The sequence below is a fragment of the Gadus chalcogrammus genome, chromosome 21 (genome assembly GCF_026213295.1).
Source record: "Gadus chalcogrammus isolate NIFS_2021 chromosome 21, NIFS_Gcha_1.0, whole genome shotgun sequence".
In the NCBI taxonomy this organism is placed as follows: domain Eukaryota; kingdom Metazoa; phylum Chordata; class Actinopteri; order Gadiformes; family Gadidae; genus Gadus; species Gadus chalcogrammus.
The window spans coordinates 12,210,722-12,223,819 of record NC_079432.1 but is presented as its reverse complement, the minus strand read 5'-3'; the positions used below and the strand labels follow the sequence as shown (position 1 = coordinate 12,223,819).

The following is a 13,098-nucleotide window of genomic DNA, read 5'->3' as shown; positions in this document are numbered from 1 at the left end:
TAGAAACTGACAGTGTAACCCTTATGTTTTTTTCATGGTGACCAATAACAACAACAGTGTCACCCCCTAAGTTTTATTCGATACATTTCGGACAGTGGTACCCCTTATGTTTTTTTTAATGACGACCAATAAAAAAAACAGTGTTTCCCCTTATGTTTTTTTTTCATGACGACCAAGTACAAAACCAATGTCCACCCTTATGTTTTTTCATGACGACCAATAAAAAACAACTGTGATTACCCTTATGTTGTTTTCATTGACGACCAATAAAAAACAACATGTGTACCCCTCATGTTTCATTTCATAAAACCGACAGTGTAACCTTGTTTTTTTTTCATGACGGACCAATAAAAAACAACAGTGTCACCCCCTAAGTTTTATTCTATACATTTCGACAGTGTTAGCCCCTTATTTTTTTTTCATGACGACCAATAAAACAACAGTGTTACCCCTTATGTTTTTTTTCTATGACGGACCAATAAAAAACACGTGTTACTCTGAATGTTCTATTTGACTGACAATTCTTATTTTTCAAGATGTTGTTTTTTATGACGACCAATAAAAAACAACAGTTTACCCCTTATGTTTTTTTCATGGCGACAGATAAAAACGACAGTGTTACCCCTTATGTTTTTTTTGACACATTTTTTTTTTTTTTCTTTCAAATATGTATTTTTTCATGACGACCAATAAAAAACAACAGTGTTCCCCCTTATGGTTCTTTCATGATGACAGATAAAAAACGACAGAGTTACCCCCTATATTTTATTTGACAAAGACAACAGTGTTGCCCCTTATGTTTTTTTTCATGTTGACCAATACAAAAAACAACAGTGTCACCCCTTATGTTTTATTCGATACATTTCGACAGTGTTTCCCTTTACATTTCATTTGATAAAACGACAGTGTTACCCCTTATATTTTATTTGACAAAGACAAATATTTATTTTTTTAAAATATGTTTTTTTTCATGACGACCAAGGACTAAAAGGGTCTTGCTACATTTTTGTACATTGAACACTGTCCCAATAGTGCCCCCCCCCCCCAGTGGGTTAGGCAGAGTACACTCCACTGCACCACTGAGGCGATGACAATACACAATGATCAATCATCAATAAAGAGGATATACATGACATTAAAATGAATGTGTGTGTTTCTATTATTTCCCTTATTACTTTTTTTCATGACGACCAATAAAAAACAACAGTGTTACCCCTTATGTTTTTTTTCATGACGACCAATAAAAGACAACAGTGTCATCCCTTATGTTTTTTTTCATGACGACCAATAAAAAACAACAGTGTCACCCCTCATGTTTCATTTCATAAAAACTACAGTGTAACCCCTTATGTTTTTTTTCATGGCGACCAATAAAAAACAACAGGTCACCCCCTAAGTTTTATTCGATACATTTCGACAGTGGTTACCCCTTATGTTTTTTTTCATGACGACACTAAAAAACAACAGTGTTACCCCTTATGTTTTTTTCATGACGACCAATACAAAAACACAGTGTCACCCCTTATGTTTTTTCATGACGACCAATAAAAAACAACAGTGTTACCCTTATGTTTTTTTTCATGACGACCAATAAAAAACAACAGTGTTACCTCTAATGTTCTATTTGACTGACAATTCTTATTTTTTTCAAAGATGTTTTTTTTTATGACGACCAATAAAAAACAACAGTGTTACCCCTTATGTTTTTTTCATGGCGACAGATAAAAAAACGACAGTGTTACCCCTTATGTTTTTTTTGACGGACATTTTTTTTTAAATATGTCTTTTTTCATGACGACCAATAAAAAACAACAGTGTTCCCCCTTATGGTTCTTTCATGATGACAGATAAAAAACGACAGAGTTACCCCCTATATTTTATTTGACAAAGACAACAGTGTTGCCCCTTGTGTTTTTTTTCATGACGACCAATACAAAAAACAACAGTGTTACCCCTTATGTTTTTTTTCATGACGATGACGACCAATAAAAAACAACAGTGTTACCCCTTATGTTTTATTCGATACATTTCGACAGTGTTGCCCTTTACATTTCATTTGATAAAAATGTATTTAATATTTATTTTTTTCAAATATGTTTTTTTTCATGAAGACCAAGGACTAGAAGGGTCTTGCTACATTTTTGTACATTGAACACTGTCCCAATAGGGGGGGGGGGGGCACTATTGGGACAGTGTTCAATGTACAAAAATGTAGCAAGACCCTTTTAGTCCTAACACCCCCCCCCAGCCCCTCTGAAGGGGGGGATGCGGGGGTTCTGCCACATTGGGGACCGTTTGGGGGTACTCCCTTCTTGGTGGCCGTGTGAGCGGGGACTGGAACCTTAGTCTACAGAGCGTTAACCAACAGCCCTGACTGCTTCACCACCAAGACGCTAACCAGACCATGTTTGGAGGTTATACTTGACTTTACCATTCACATGATAGAGAAATAAGATATATCCATTACGGTGCCTCTTGAACCCTGGTACCTCTTGAACCCTGGTACCTCTTCTGAGCAGGGCACCTGAACCTACATAGTGTCTGAAAGCTCATCATTCTTATTAGCCGTGCGTGCGGGGACTCGAACCTGAGTCTACAGAGCGTTAACCAACAGCCCTGACCGCTGCACCACCAAGACCCTAACTAGAGCATGTTTGGAGGTAATACTTGACTTTACCATTCACATGATAGAGAATTAAGATGAATCCATTAAGGTACCTCTTCAACCCTGGATCTGAGCAGGGAACCTGAACCATAGTGTCTGAAAGCTGCTCATTGAAGGAAAGCTTCGTATTAGCCGTGCGTGTGTGCAGGGACTCGAACATGCACCTGCAGAGGGTTAACCCGAAGCCCTTACCGCCACACCACCAAGACACAGATCAGGCTGTTTTGGAGGTTATACTTGACTTTACAATTCACACAGTCTAGAAATAAAAAGTATCCAAGGTACTTACTCCATCAGGGGACTTAAACCCTGGGTCTAAGCGGTGAACAGAATCTAGGTTCAGCAAGAAAGGATGAGCAAATTCTTAATCCCTGTGAGCTGGGACTCAAACCTGCGTCTGAGTTTTGATGATTTGACGATTTTGTTGATGGCGGTTAGACTTGACTTTACAACTCACATGATGTAGAAAAAAACATTAGAGAGCATTATTTGGACTTGAACCCTGGTGTCAGGAGTGTCAGCCAACTGCTCTCTCCACATCCCCATGGAGGTTAGGATCATTTTGTGGTCGGAGGCTATATCAATCAGTTCTATAGAAATATCATTACAAACTTTATAGACTTATTAGACTTACTAGACTTACCCTTTAGTTAATTAACATACATTAAACAGGAATTGAACAGGAATTGAATGCTGGTCTCCAGAGTGCTATCCAACAGTGCTCTCCACTGCACCACTGTTCAAATCCTGCTGATGTTTGTTTCAAGTAAGATAGAGCAAGGATACTATAACTCTGCAAATCAATAGATGCGGCTGTCGAAAGCAAATGCTAACCCGGGGAATTCCCCTTCTTGACGCACAATGATGAATTTGGGATTAAACAAATCGTCTCAATCTGGGTAAAACAGGCACATTTTCATATACCTCTGTGTATCCCTTTAAATTCCTTTGAAGGTCTAGGAAGGCCTATATTTTATCTCCAGCCATTTCATATCAAGTGTCACATGTGTAGCGCTGTGAATGAAATACCGCAGACAATCTAGATCATATATATAAAACAATGACAGAAATCCTATTTGAACTGGTCTTTCACTATAAACATCACATCGCCCAGAAACGGTAGCAAAATCAAAGTGGAAAAACATCTTTGATATCACAGGGAAATCAATGTTTCTACTTAAATGCATATCTTGTTCATAGATTTGTGGTTTGAGGGATTATCCTAGGTGTCCATCCAACTTTATCGGATTCGCAATTGACTCCGACTGATCTCTTTGGTTTTACAGTAGGCCACAGAAATCTAAAATAAGATTGATCTCATTCGTAACAAATGTACTGTTTCATGTCCTGTTTCATCTGCTGTTGAAGACTTCCATCATTGGTTCGACCCGTGGTTAAATTCATCAGACTTATCAGTTTCACCGGTTCGTCATGGCCCATGAGATTGGTCTCGATAATGTTGTGTCCTTTCCTCTGTTTCTACGGTTGTTGAATTAGGCGGAACGGCTTTCCATCTGAATAGTAATATGAGAAAAGAAGGTCAGGTTATTCAAAGGACTACAATGACGAGCATCAAAACAGACTACAGAGGCAAAAGTACAAGAAAGCAAGACATCTGTGATCACAACTTACTCAAAAACACACCCTCTCAGCACTATAACAACGCTTGTGAATGTTGTCACCAATTACATTTTTCCATCACAGTATGCTTGGTACCTTGCCATGGAGGCACCGTTTGACTTCACTGTTGTAAGTAGGCATTACATTAAATGAAAAAAGAGCTGACTATTGAAAAGATACGATTAAAATAAGAATTTGATTTTTGACATATGTAAGGTTACAACATCGAAAAATTCATACTTGTATACATATTTTATCATTGTCGATTCTTGGAATATCCCCTTACTTTAGAAAGACATGCCTGTCCTCAGAAAATGGTGGTGCACAGTACTGCTTGAGAACTTCCACCTGGATGGGTATGTTTTTGTTTATTTCAAATATGAATATATTCACCAGAGTTCCTGTTTCAGGGGACATGAACCAGGAACTCTGGTGACCACAACTAAGAGCAATCGACCATCAAGGCATTGAGGCTAAATTGGTACATTGTTAAAGGTCCCATGACATGAAAATCTCACTTTATGAGGTTTTCATAAAGCATCTAAGCTCCTCCCCTTACTCTGCCTGGCCCGCCCAGAGACGTTGGCCCGCCAATGAGACACGACCGTGCGAGCGCCACATGTGTGTGTGGGAATACACACACTGTAACGCAAGTGTTTCTTGTCGGTTCGTTGACGTCTCTTGTATTTCCACAACAAGACTGTGGTGGGGGTTATCTGAGCCATGGTTGAGAAGGAATAGGCTCTGTGCACAACTCTAGAAGCGAACTTCCGGTGTCGCCAGGTGTCGGCATACTAGTTTCCGGTCTACTTCCCGTATCAGTTACCACGGCAACTATAAATAGTAAAAAGATGGAAAACCCAACCAAACAACGGAAATTTAATGTTGGAAGACTTCACAAGCTTCAACGGAGTGAAGGCGGATCAAACCAACACTGCTGTGTACAGTTGTGCTCAGCTTCCAGCCGGTAACACGGGCTGGTGTGTGGGAGCGAAGAGAGAGACCGGCGAGTCCCGAGCCTTGCTCCGACCCCGAAGAGCTTGAGCTACCCGTTCCGATGGTCTTAGACCATGAGTACAGTGCTACTAGTACAGTGTGTGTTGACCGTGAGCACTACAGTGCTATACAAAAAGAGACATTTGTGGAGTTTGAGGCAATGTGAAGCTGGTGTGTTTGTGTCTGTGTGCGGCTCGCGTGCTTGCACTGTGTTGGGGCCGTGGTGGGCGCTCTCGGCTGGAGCTTTCTGCGTGTTGTGGTGGCTGACGAGGAAAGTGCGCTTGTGTGTACATTTGTGCTGTTTTTTTAATTATACATGTTTGTATTGATTAAACATATGACCTCAGCTAAATCCCCCCGCGGACACTGTTATAAAAGAAACAGGCGTATAACGGTTTGTTTATAACGGTTGGTTTATCGCTAGCTTTAACATACACTCAAGCTGTGAGGCTTCTCTGATTTCTTCATGGACCTGTGGCACAATGCTCCGATAATCACCTCCGATGTTCCCTTATCTTTGCTAGACACTAAAAAATGGACACACGTTGGTACAGTTAGTACAACAATGGACAGTTAAGTGTTTTAAATACAGAAAAAAAATGTTGTCGCTAACAAATGTTCACTAAAAAGCCGGTTGTCTGTTACCTACCCTCAAAGTTATGCAAATAACTTGAAATATAGATCTTAAATCCTTTTTCCCGCTTGCTTGTAGGTGCAAGGGAACTAGCACCAACAATGCGGTGAACATCGTTAACATTTATTGTCGGTAGGTCTTGGAGACATCTAGAAAAGTCAGACATGTTCACGCTATGGACTGGGTCAGTAAGTAGACCGGAAACTAGAATGCCGACACCGTCAGTTGACTTCCGGGTTCTAGTGCACAGAGCCTATTGGGGGGAAAGGAACTTTGGCTTTGACTTGCTGAAGTACATGAACTGCGACATGCCGGGAGGCACCATCGCCCGGCAGCGGGCAGGCGGCAGCAGTCAGCGCGCGGTTCTGTCTGCTACAGGTTGATGTGAAAGTGGAAGAACCAGAGACGTCGCAGAACCCGACAAAGTCGTTTGTGATTCATAATATCGTCTGGAGGCGCACACATCTTTTGGCCGTGATAATATGTATTATATGATATAGATATCTATGTATTATATGATATTATTTAGATATAGAGCTCCAGGACATTAACGCAAGTGTTGTACAGTTTTGGTGTTATGGCGCATAACACTCATTCAATATGCATAGCCTACATATAAATCCTAGAGGTCCTGGATACGATTTGTATGCACTTCATTTGGCGAAGATTATCTCAACTGTTATAGGACCCCAGTGAACAACGTGGGATGTGTGAAAAAATCTCTATCCGGGGCGAACGTCCTAAAATTGACCACAATAGGTGACACTAGTATCACACAAGGGAATGGGACTTTTTTTTCCTCTATAGATATCTTAATACATTTCTACCAGATTAATCTTCATACTAACAGAAATACTTTTTGTATTACACTTTGTCTAAAAAATAAAATATGCAAATTAGGCAATATCTCATTAAATATGCGTACATATAAACTCTTGAAGCTATAGATTTTCTGAGGTGATCACAATGTTTAACCGCTACTAGCTACTGGGTAGCTAGTAGCCTACCCGTGATACACAACTAAGTTGCACGATTAAGTCGTTTTTCAAAGAGAAAAGCTGCAATTTAAACATGTTCAAGCATCCAGAATTATAACCACGTTAATAACGTTTGTAAGAAACCAAACCGTTTGTAAATCCGTCAAGATTTCAGCGAGATAAGAGTATTAGCGTTTGTGCAGATCACTGATTAAGTCCGCTACAACAGATTCCACCAGAAAGCTTTACTGTGGTAAGATGGCGGCCTATGGTGACGTTCTAGTCGCCGCCATCTAGTTAATATATATATCGTTTATATCGAGCCGGTTCCGTGTTTGGGGGTCTGTGCCGTAAAGCAATTTGTTACTTCGCGAGACCTGAGAGTCCCGCGAGAGTGCGCGGCGCATAGATATATATATTAACTAATATATATATCTATGGGGCGGCGGGTCGCAACAACGAACAATCGAACAAAAATGTGTAATAGAACCATCGCAATGACTCTTAGCCTGTTATATTAAGGTAAATCAAGCCAAAACAGTTGCATAGTTCCCCTTTCACTCGTGTCTGGTCTCTTTTCTGGTCCAACTTATTTTTATTCTTCTTTTGTTCCACCGACAGTCACCTCTTGGGTCCCTTATCAGTCGATTGATCCATGATGAATGCAACAATTGCCTCGCAGATGGCTGTTTATATCTAGCCGGTGCCATGTTTGGGTGTGTGTCTGTGCCGTAAAGCAATTTCGAAACTACAATCTGACTACATTTTAGAGGCGCGATTGGATACTTCCGCTGCGTCACATCCGGATTGTGTCGGTCCGAACAGAGCATGTTGCATATTCGCTTCTTCCTTGGAGAAGCGACAAGGGGCAATGACACACCCAACAAACGACCCAGAAATGGTTGCAGATCCATCAGAATAACTCTCAACCGGCATTATTAATGTCATTTTGGCTAAAAAAGTTGCATAGTGGGCCTTTAAGCACTGCCTCTGACGGTCATTCAGAATTCATAGACACTTTGTGTCCTTCAATCTAAGTACCATTTTGATTTGAAATGGTAAGCTTTAGAAACAGCTTTAATTGATTATAAACAGCAATTATATCTTTCAAAAAAAAGCAAAAAGCAGCCTATTTTAAGAGTATTTGGTATTCGGTATATTAAAAGCTCACATACTTTTGCCTCTGAAAGTGACATTGGGTGAAGTCTATCTCCATGGAAACGTAAACACACTACGCACTAACTGAACCGTCAAATATAATGAAACACTACACATTCATATTAAAACATTTCCTACTTTTAGTTAACTTGATGAACTAGCTGAACTTGCCTGCCACATGATCAATAGAAAATGCTATTTGAAATTGGGTTTGGAGAACATTAATGTTAATATATATTTATTGAATGTTACACTAAGGGAATAATGGACACATATATGTCGGGAATCAATTGATAGGCGAGGTTTACTGACAACTATGACACCCAACAATGTAGACATTACATTTCACTCGAAAGAATCCAAACATCTAGCCTGCTCAGACCAAGTCAAATATCACTATGTATTGTGCTAGATGCACTTTTTGTGTTTGCTGTTAAAGACCTGAAGCAACACACACATTGTGTAAGAGAAACAGTGTTTATCGGCAGAATAAATTCATACCATTTTTTAATTAAATATATAAAACCCGTTCTAACATTCTTAAAGTGAGACATAGTAGAAACAAACTATGAAAATCCTTGAAAATGACCTCTCTTTGTTCTTGACGATCCGAACGCTCTTCCTCGGAAGTAAGTCCTGAACATTGAGAAAGTGGGATTCTAGCAGAATACATACAGCGGAGACTCCTGCATTTGGGACTGAGTGTTCCTGCAAGTGCCTTTGCATTGTGGTGTGTGTGTGTGTGTGTGTGTGTGTGTGTCTGTGTGTGTGTGTGTGTGTGTGTGTGTGTGTGTGTGTGTGTGTGTGTGTGTGTGTGTGTGTGTGGCCACTACTACCATCTCAAACGGTAATAGTGTCAAAGGGCGTCAGGGGTCAGGATCTCACTGCAGGACCCTAACCCATCCCGGCTCGTCCTCCGATCTAAACTCATGGTTCCCCAAAGAGGAAAATCGGTGAAGAAAAACGTCCACCAAATGTCCATGTCTTTATAGATCTCATGTTTCCATGGGGGGGAGGGGGGGGGGGGGTCATCATGTGGGCGGGGGTCCGTTGGTGTAGCGCAGCATGGGGTAGAAGGAGCGGGCGAGGCTGTTGGTGAGGGAGCAGCCGGGGTCGCTGGCAGGCCGGGGCAGCAGGCAGCACAGCCCCAGCAGCAGCAAGAGGAGGAGGAGGTGCAGGGGGAGGGCCACGCGCAGCACCCGGCAGAGGAAGGAGCGACGGGGAGGAGGTGGGGAAGGGGGGGCTCCGCCCGTCCTCTGCCTGGGACGCACCCGCCACAAAGAGAGAGAGCGAAACATTTTAAAATAGATATTTTTACAGTTTTTTTCTATCCTTTCTTTTTGGATTGCAATACAATCACACTAATACTATACTATCATTTGATGACACACATCATGGATTATACTTAAACGATACATAATGAGGGATTGGGGTGAAGTACAATAGCACACATTTGCGATATCCCATCTAGTTCGGGTGACTCATCTCCATATGTCGTGAAATAATATAATTCTTTCTCATATATGCAAGACTAAACTCAACAGTGCAGTCACTAAAGCTGTGCTGATGCGTTTTCCTGCCGTGTTTTTGCTCCATCACTGCCTCTTAGCCAGTCATAATAATAATAATTGTACCTCTGGGTAGAATGCCATTTCATTCCATCCCCTGCTTACCAGGGGTTCTATTAAAATCCTACCTTTTAGAGGAGTGCTTCCTTGAGTGTTCCCGCTCCTGTGGAGAAGCAACAAATGCAATCTGGCCCCTTCCTCCTCCTCCTCCTCCTCCTCCTCCTCCTCCTTCAGCTGAAGAGGACAACGCAGACTCACAGTCCTGTGAGAAACAACTCATCAGCAACTTCAACTTCGCCATCACTATCGTCATCATCAACCTACCTACATGTCAACAAGTAAACAGAGGAGTAAGGAGGAGCAGAGGAGTTGGGAGGAGTGAGGAGGAGCAGGGAGGAGTTGGGAGGAGTGAGGAGAAGCAGAGAGGACTAAGGAGGAGCAGAGAGGAGTAGAGAGGAGCAGGGAGGAGTAAGGAGGAGTAGAGAGGAGCAGGGAGGAGTAAGGAGGAGCAGGGAGGAGTAAGGAGGAGCAGGGAGGAGTAGAGAGGAGCAGGGAGGAGTAAGGAGGAGCAGGGAGGAGTAAGGAGGAGCAGGGAGAAGTAAGGAGGAGCAGTGAGGAGTAAGGAGGAGCAGGGAGGAGTAAGGAGGAGTAGAGAGGAGCAGGGAGGAGTAAGGAGGAGCAGTGAGGAGTAAGGAGGAGCAGGGCGGAGTAAGGAGGAGCAGTGAGGAGTAAGGAGGAGCAGGGAGGAGTAAGGAGGTTTGGGGGCCTGCTGTCTCAGTGAGTTGCTGTGATCATGACTGGACACCCGCCCGCTTGACAGCCATCAGTTTACTCAACGGCCAGCAGTGTTGGGGGTAACGCATTACAAAGTAATACAATTACTTTTTTGGGTAACGAAGTAAAGTAACGCATTACATTTAAAATATCGGTAACTACACTACTTTACTAGACAATAATAAAACGCTTTCCTGCATTAACCAAGCCGTGTTTGCCTGCGTGTAAAGTTCTGATCTGTTGTGGTGCGTGCATGCGTGCTGCCCGTGTGTCTGCAGCACCTGCTTGCCTCGGCACGTTGCAATAGCGATTGATTTGAGTGACGTAGCTGCTTGTGCGAAGGAGTGTTCAAGTGTTGGAGCGCAGAAGCAGTTGACACAGAAAGACCGGCTGGTTGCAGGGTTCATTGTAGAAGACATGGTTCCCTTGTCGACTATTGAATCGCCCAGATTTAGAAAAATACTAGATAAACTACCCGCCACTCGCAAGCCAACATCCGACAGGAAAACATTTTCCCATTACTTGAACAAGTGTTATACCGACATGGAATCGAAGTTCAAAATTATTTTCGAGTCCTCCCTGGATCATGTGTCCACCACCGCGGACATTTGGTCTGCCAACAACAAAAGTTACTTAGGAATGACGATGACTGGATAGACAGCAATACTTTAAAACTTGAGAAGGCTGCTCTTGTCTGTGAGAGGGTGAGAGGAAGATACACTTACGATGTCATAGCTTGCGAAATAGATCAGGTTCATTCAGCCTTTGGACCACATAAAGTAACAGCATGTGTCATTGCCGCTTTAGTGCATTTCTGTTTTAATTGCATGGGATAAAGGGACCTTTTTATATTTTTCATTGGCCACTTAATTTTTGTTCTCATGTTTCCCAAATGCTACTGATTGTTCTCACCATAGCCTACTTTATCTTGTTTGTGGATTTTACAGTGAGGCATTTCTTTGTGCAGACAAAGATATTGTTCTTTCATGTGGTTTTATATGCTATTTTGTATAGATTCATACAATAAACACTAAGTGATGATAGGGCTATGATGTTTGTCCATGTATCTACAGTAAATTAAGAAAGAAACGGGAAAGTAAATTAATAGGCAGTGAAGTTACTTTTCAAATGCAGTAACTAGTAAAGTATTCTCATTACAATTTACAGAAGTAACTAGTAATATGCAACTAATTACTTTTTTTGAGTAACTACCCCAACACTGGCGGCAAGTACCTCTACACCACCATGGACACTACTAATTTCCAACATCTAATTTAGCTTGTTATGCTTCCATTAACTATGTCCATTAATGCACCCAATGTGGAACCCATTCCCCTCCGAACCATCCCCAAGTCTGCAAGCCTGCTAGATAATCAAGGGAGCTTTTTGTTGCTTTTTAGTGGCCTATGGGGGGGATCAATAGCACTTTGAGACTGTAACTGTGATTAGGGGCTATACAAATACAATGGGCTTCACTGTCTTAAAAGGTAAAACATACGTCACAAAAGCATCTGCAGCAAAGCGCAGGGCTCTTTAAAAGGGAGCTTGCATGTGACCAGAAGCCCTCACCATACGCTGGTCCAGGCGGCTCAGGTCGCACTCCACGTGCCTCAGGAGCGACCGGAGCTTGCTGGCCGTGACGTGCAGCTTCTCCTGGGCCTCCGTTCCCTCGGCGGTGGGGCCGTGACGAGGCTGCAGCTGAGACCACAGCACCTGCAGGGAGCGCTGCTCCGACTGCCGGCTCCTCAGATCAGCCTGGAGGCCCTGGGGAGGAGACACACGGCCGTGGGTGGGTGGATGGAGACCCCCCCCGCTGCTGCTGCTGCTGCTGCTGGGGGGCGCCTTGATGAAAGCAGATATGTCCCACTGCGAGCATGGTGTTCACACTTCAGATGATGGAGTTTGGTAATGAGTGGGGACATTACACAAGACTATCGCAACCCAAACCCACATTAAAGGAAGTCTTTTTTTTGTATTTATTGAAATTGGTGGAAGGTGAGCTCACCTTAGGAAAGTAATTGTCACACCTGTGGTTTTGTCATACATCTGCCTTCTTTTTCTCATGTACTGAAACTATTAACCTTTAAGAGTTCTTACTGCTATGTATTGAAAGGTTTATTTAACAAGGACGATGCAGTGTGAATACATTGCACCAGAGATAGCTGTGACCTCTGTGATTCTCTAAGAGATTATTAAGTGACATCCTTCAGGTGTGTTGTTTTGATGAGCGTCGGGCTTAGATAATAAGACAGCCTCACATCAGGGCTACCATTGGCTTACGCTGAGCGTGCAGCGATGCTGCCGAAGGCTGCGGAGCGGGGCGTGTGATTGGCTGATGTCCACAGCGTGGCATTTGCTCTCTGCCTGGGCCAACCACAGCAGCAAGGAGTGGAGGGCTCCGTTGAACTCCTGTTGAGGGGTCAAAGGTTACCGTCTCCAAAGTATTAGGAACAAGTTGTCATTGCGGGAAAGACTTTTGATTTAACTTAAAGAAACAGACACCAACATAAACACTCAAAACATTTAAAAGCAAACATAAACATAAAAATGTCATAACATAAAAAAGCATTAAACAAAATGTATACAGTGATATTAAAGAGATACAACAGAAAAAAATATAAGATCAGTTCTTCTGAATTTCAGCTGTCATTGAAATTTTATTTTAGAAAAAGAATTATCACACTGCAGTGCGAGATTTGTTATGTT

At 42.3% G+C, this 13,098-nt stretch overlaps 1 protein-coding gene across 1 annotated transcript in view; it reads right to left on the bottom strand.

The window, feature by feature from the left end:
* Positions 1 to 9,081: 9,081 nt before the first annotated feature.
* LOC130374048 (nesprin-2) overlaps positions 9,082 to 13,098 on the bottom strand; it is a 63,942-nt gene continuing 59,925 nt past the window's right edge. Inside the window, exons 64-67 of the mRNA XM_056580608.1 lie at positions 12,673 to 12,801; positions 11,962 to 12,156; positions 9,747 to 9,880; positions 9,082 to 9,310 (exon numbers count right to left, since the gene is read on the bottom strand). Coding sequence (XP_056436583.1) covers positions 9,082 to 9,310; positions 9,747 to 9,880; positions 11,962 to 12,156; positions 12,673 to 12,801 — 687 coding nt within the window. The remainder of the gene's footprint in view (positions 9,311 to 9,746; positions 9,881 to 11,961; positions 12,157 to 12,672; positions 12,802 to 13,098) is intronic.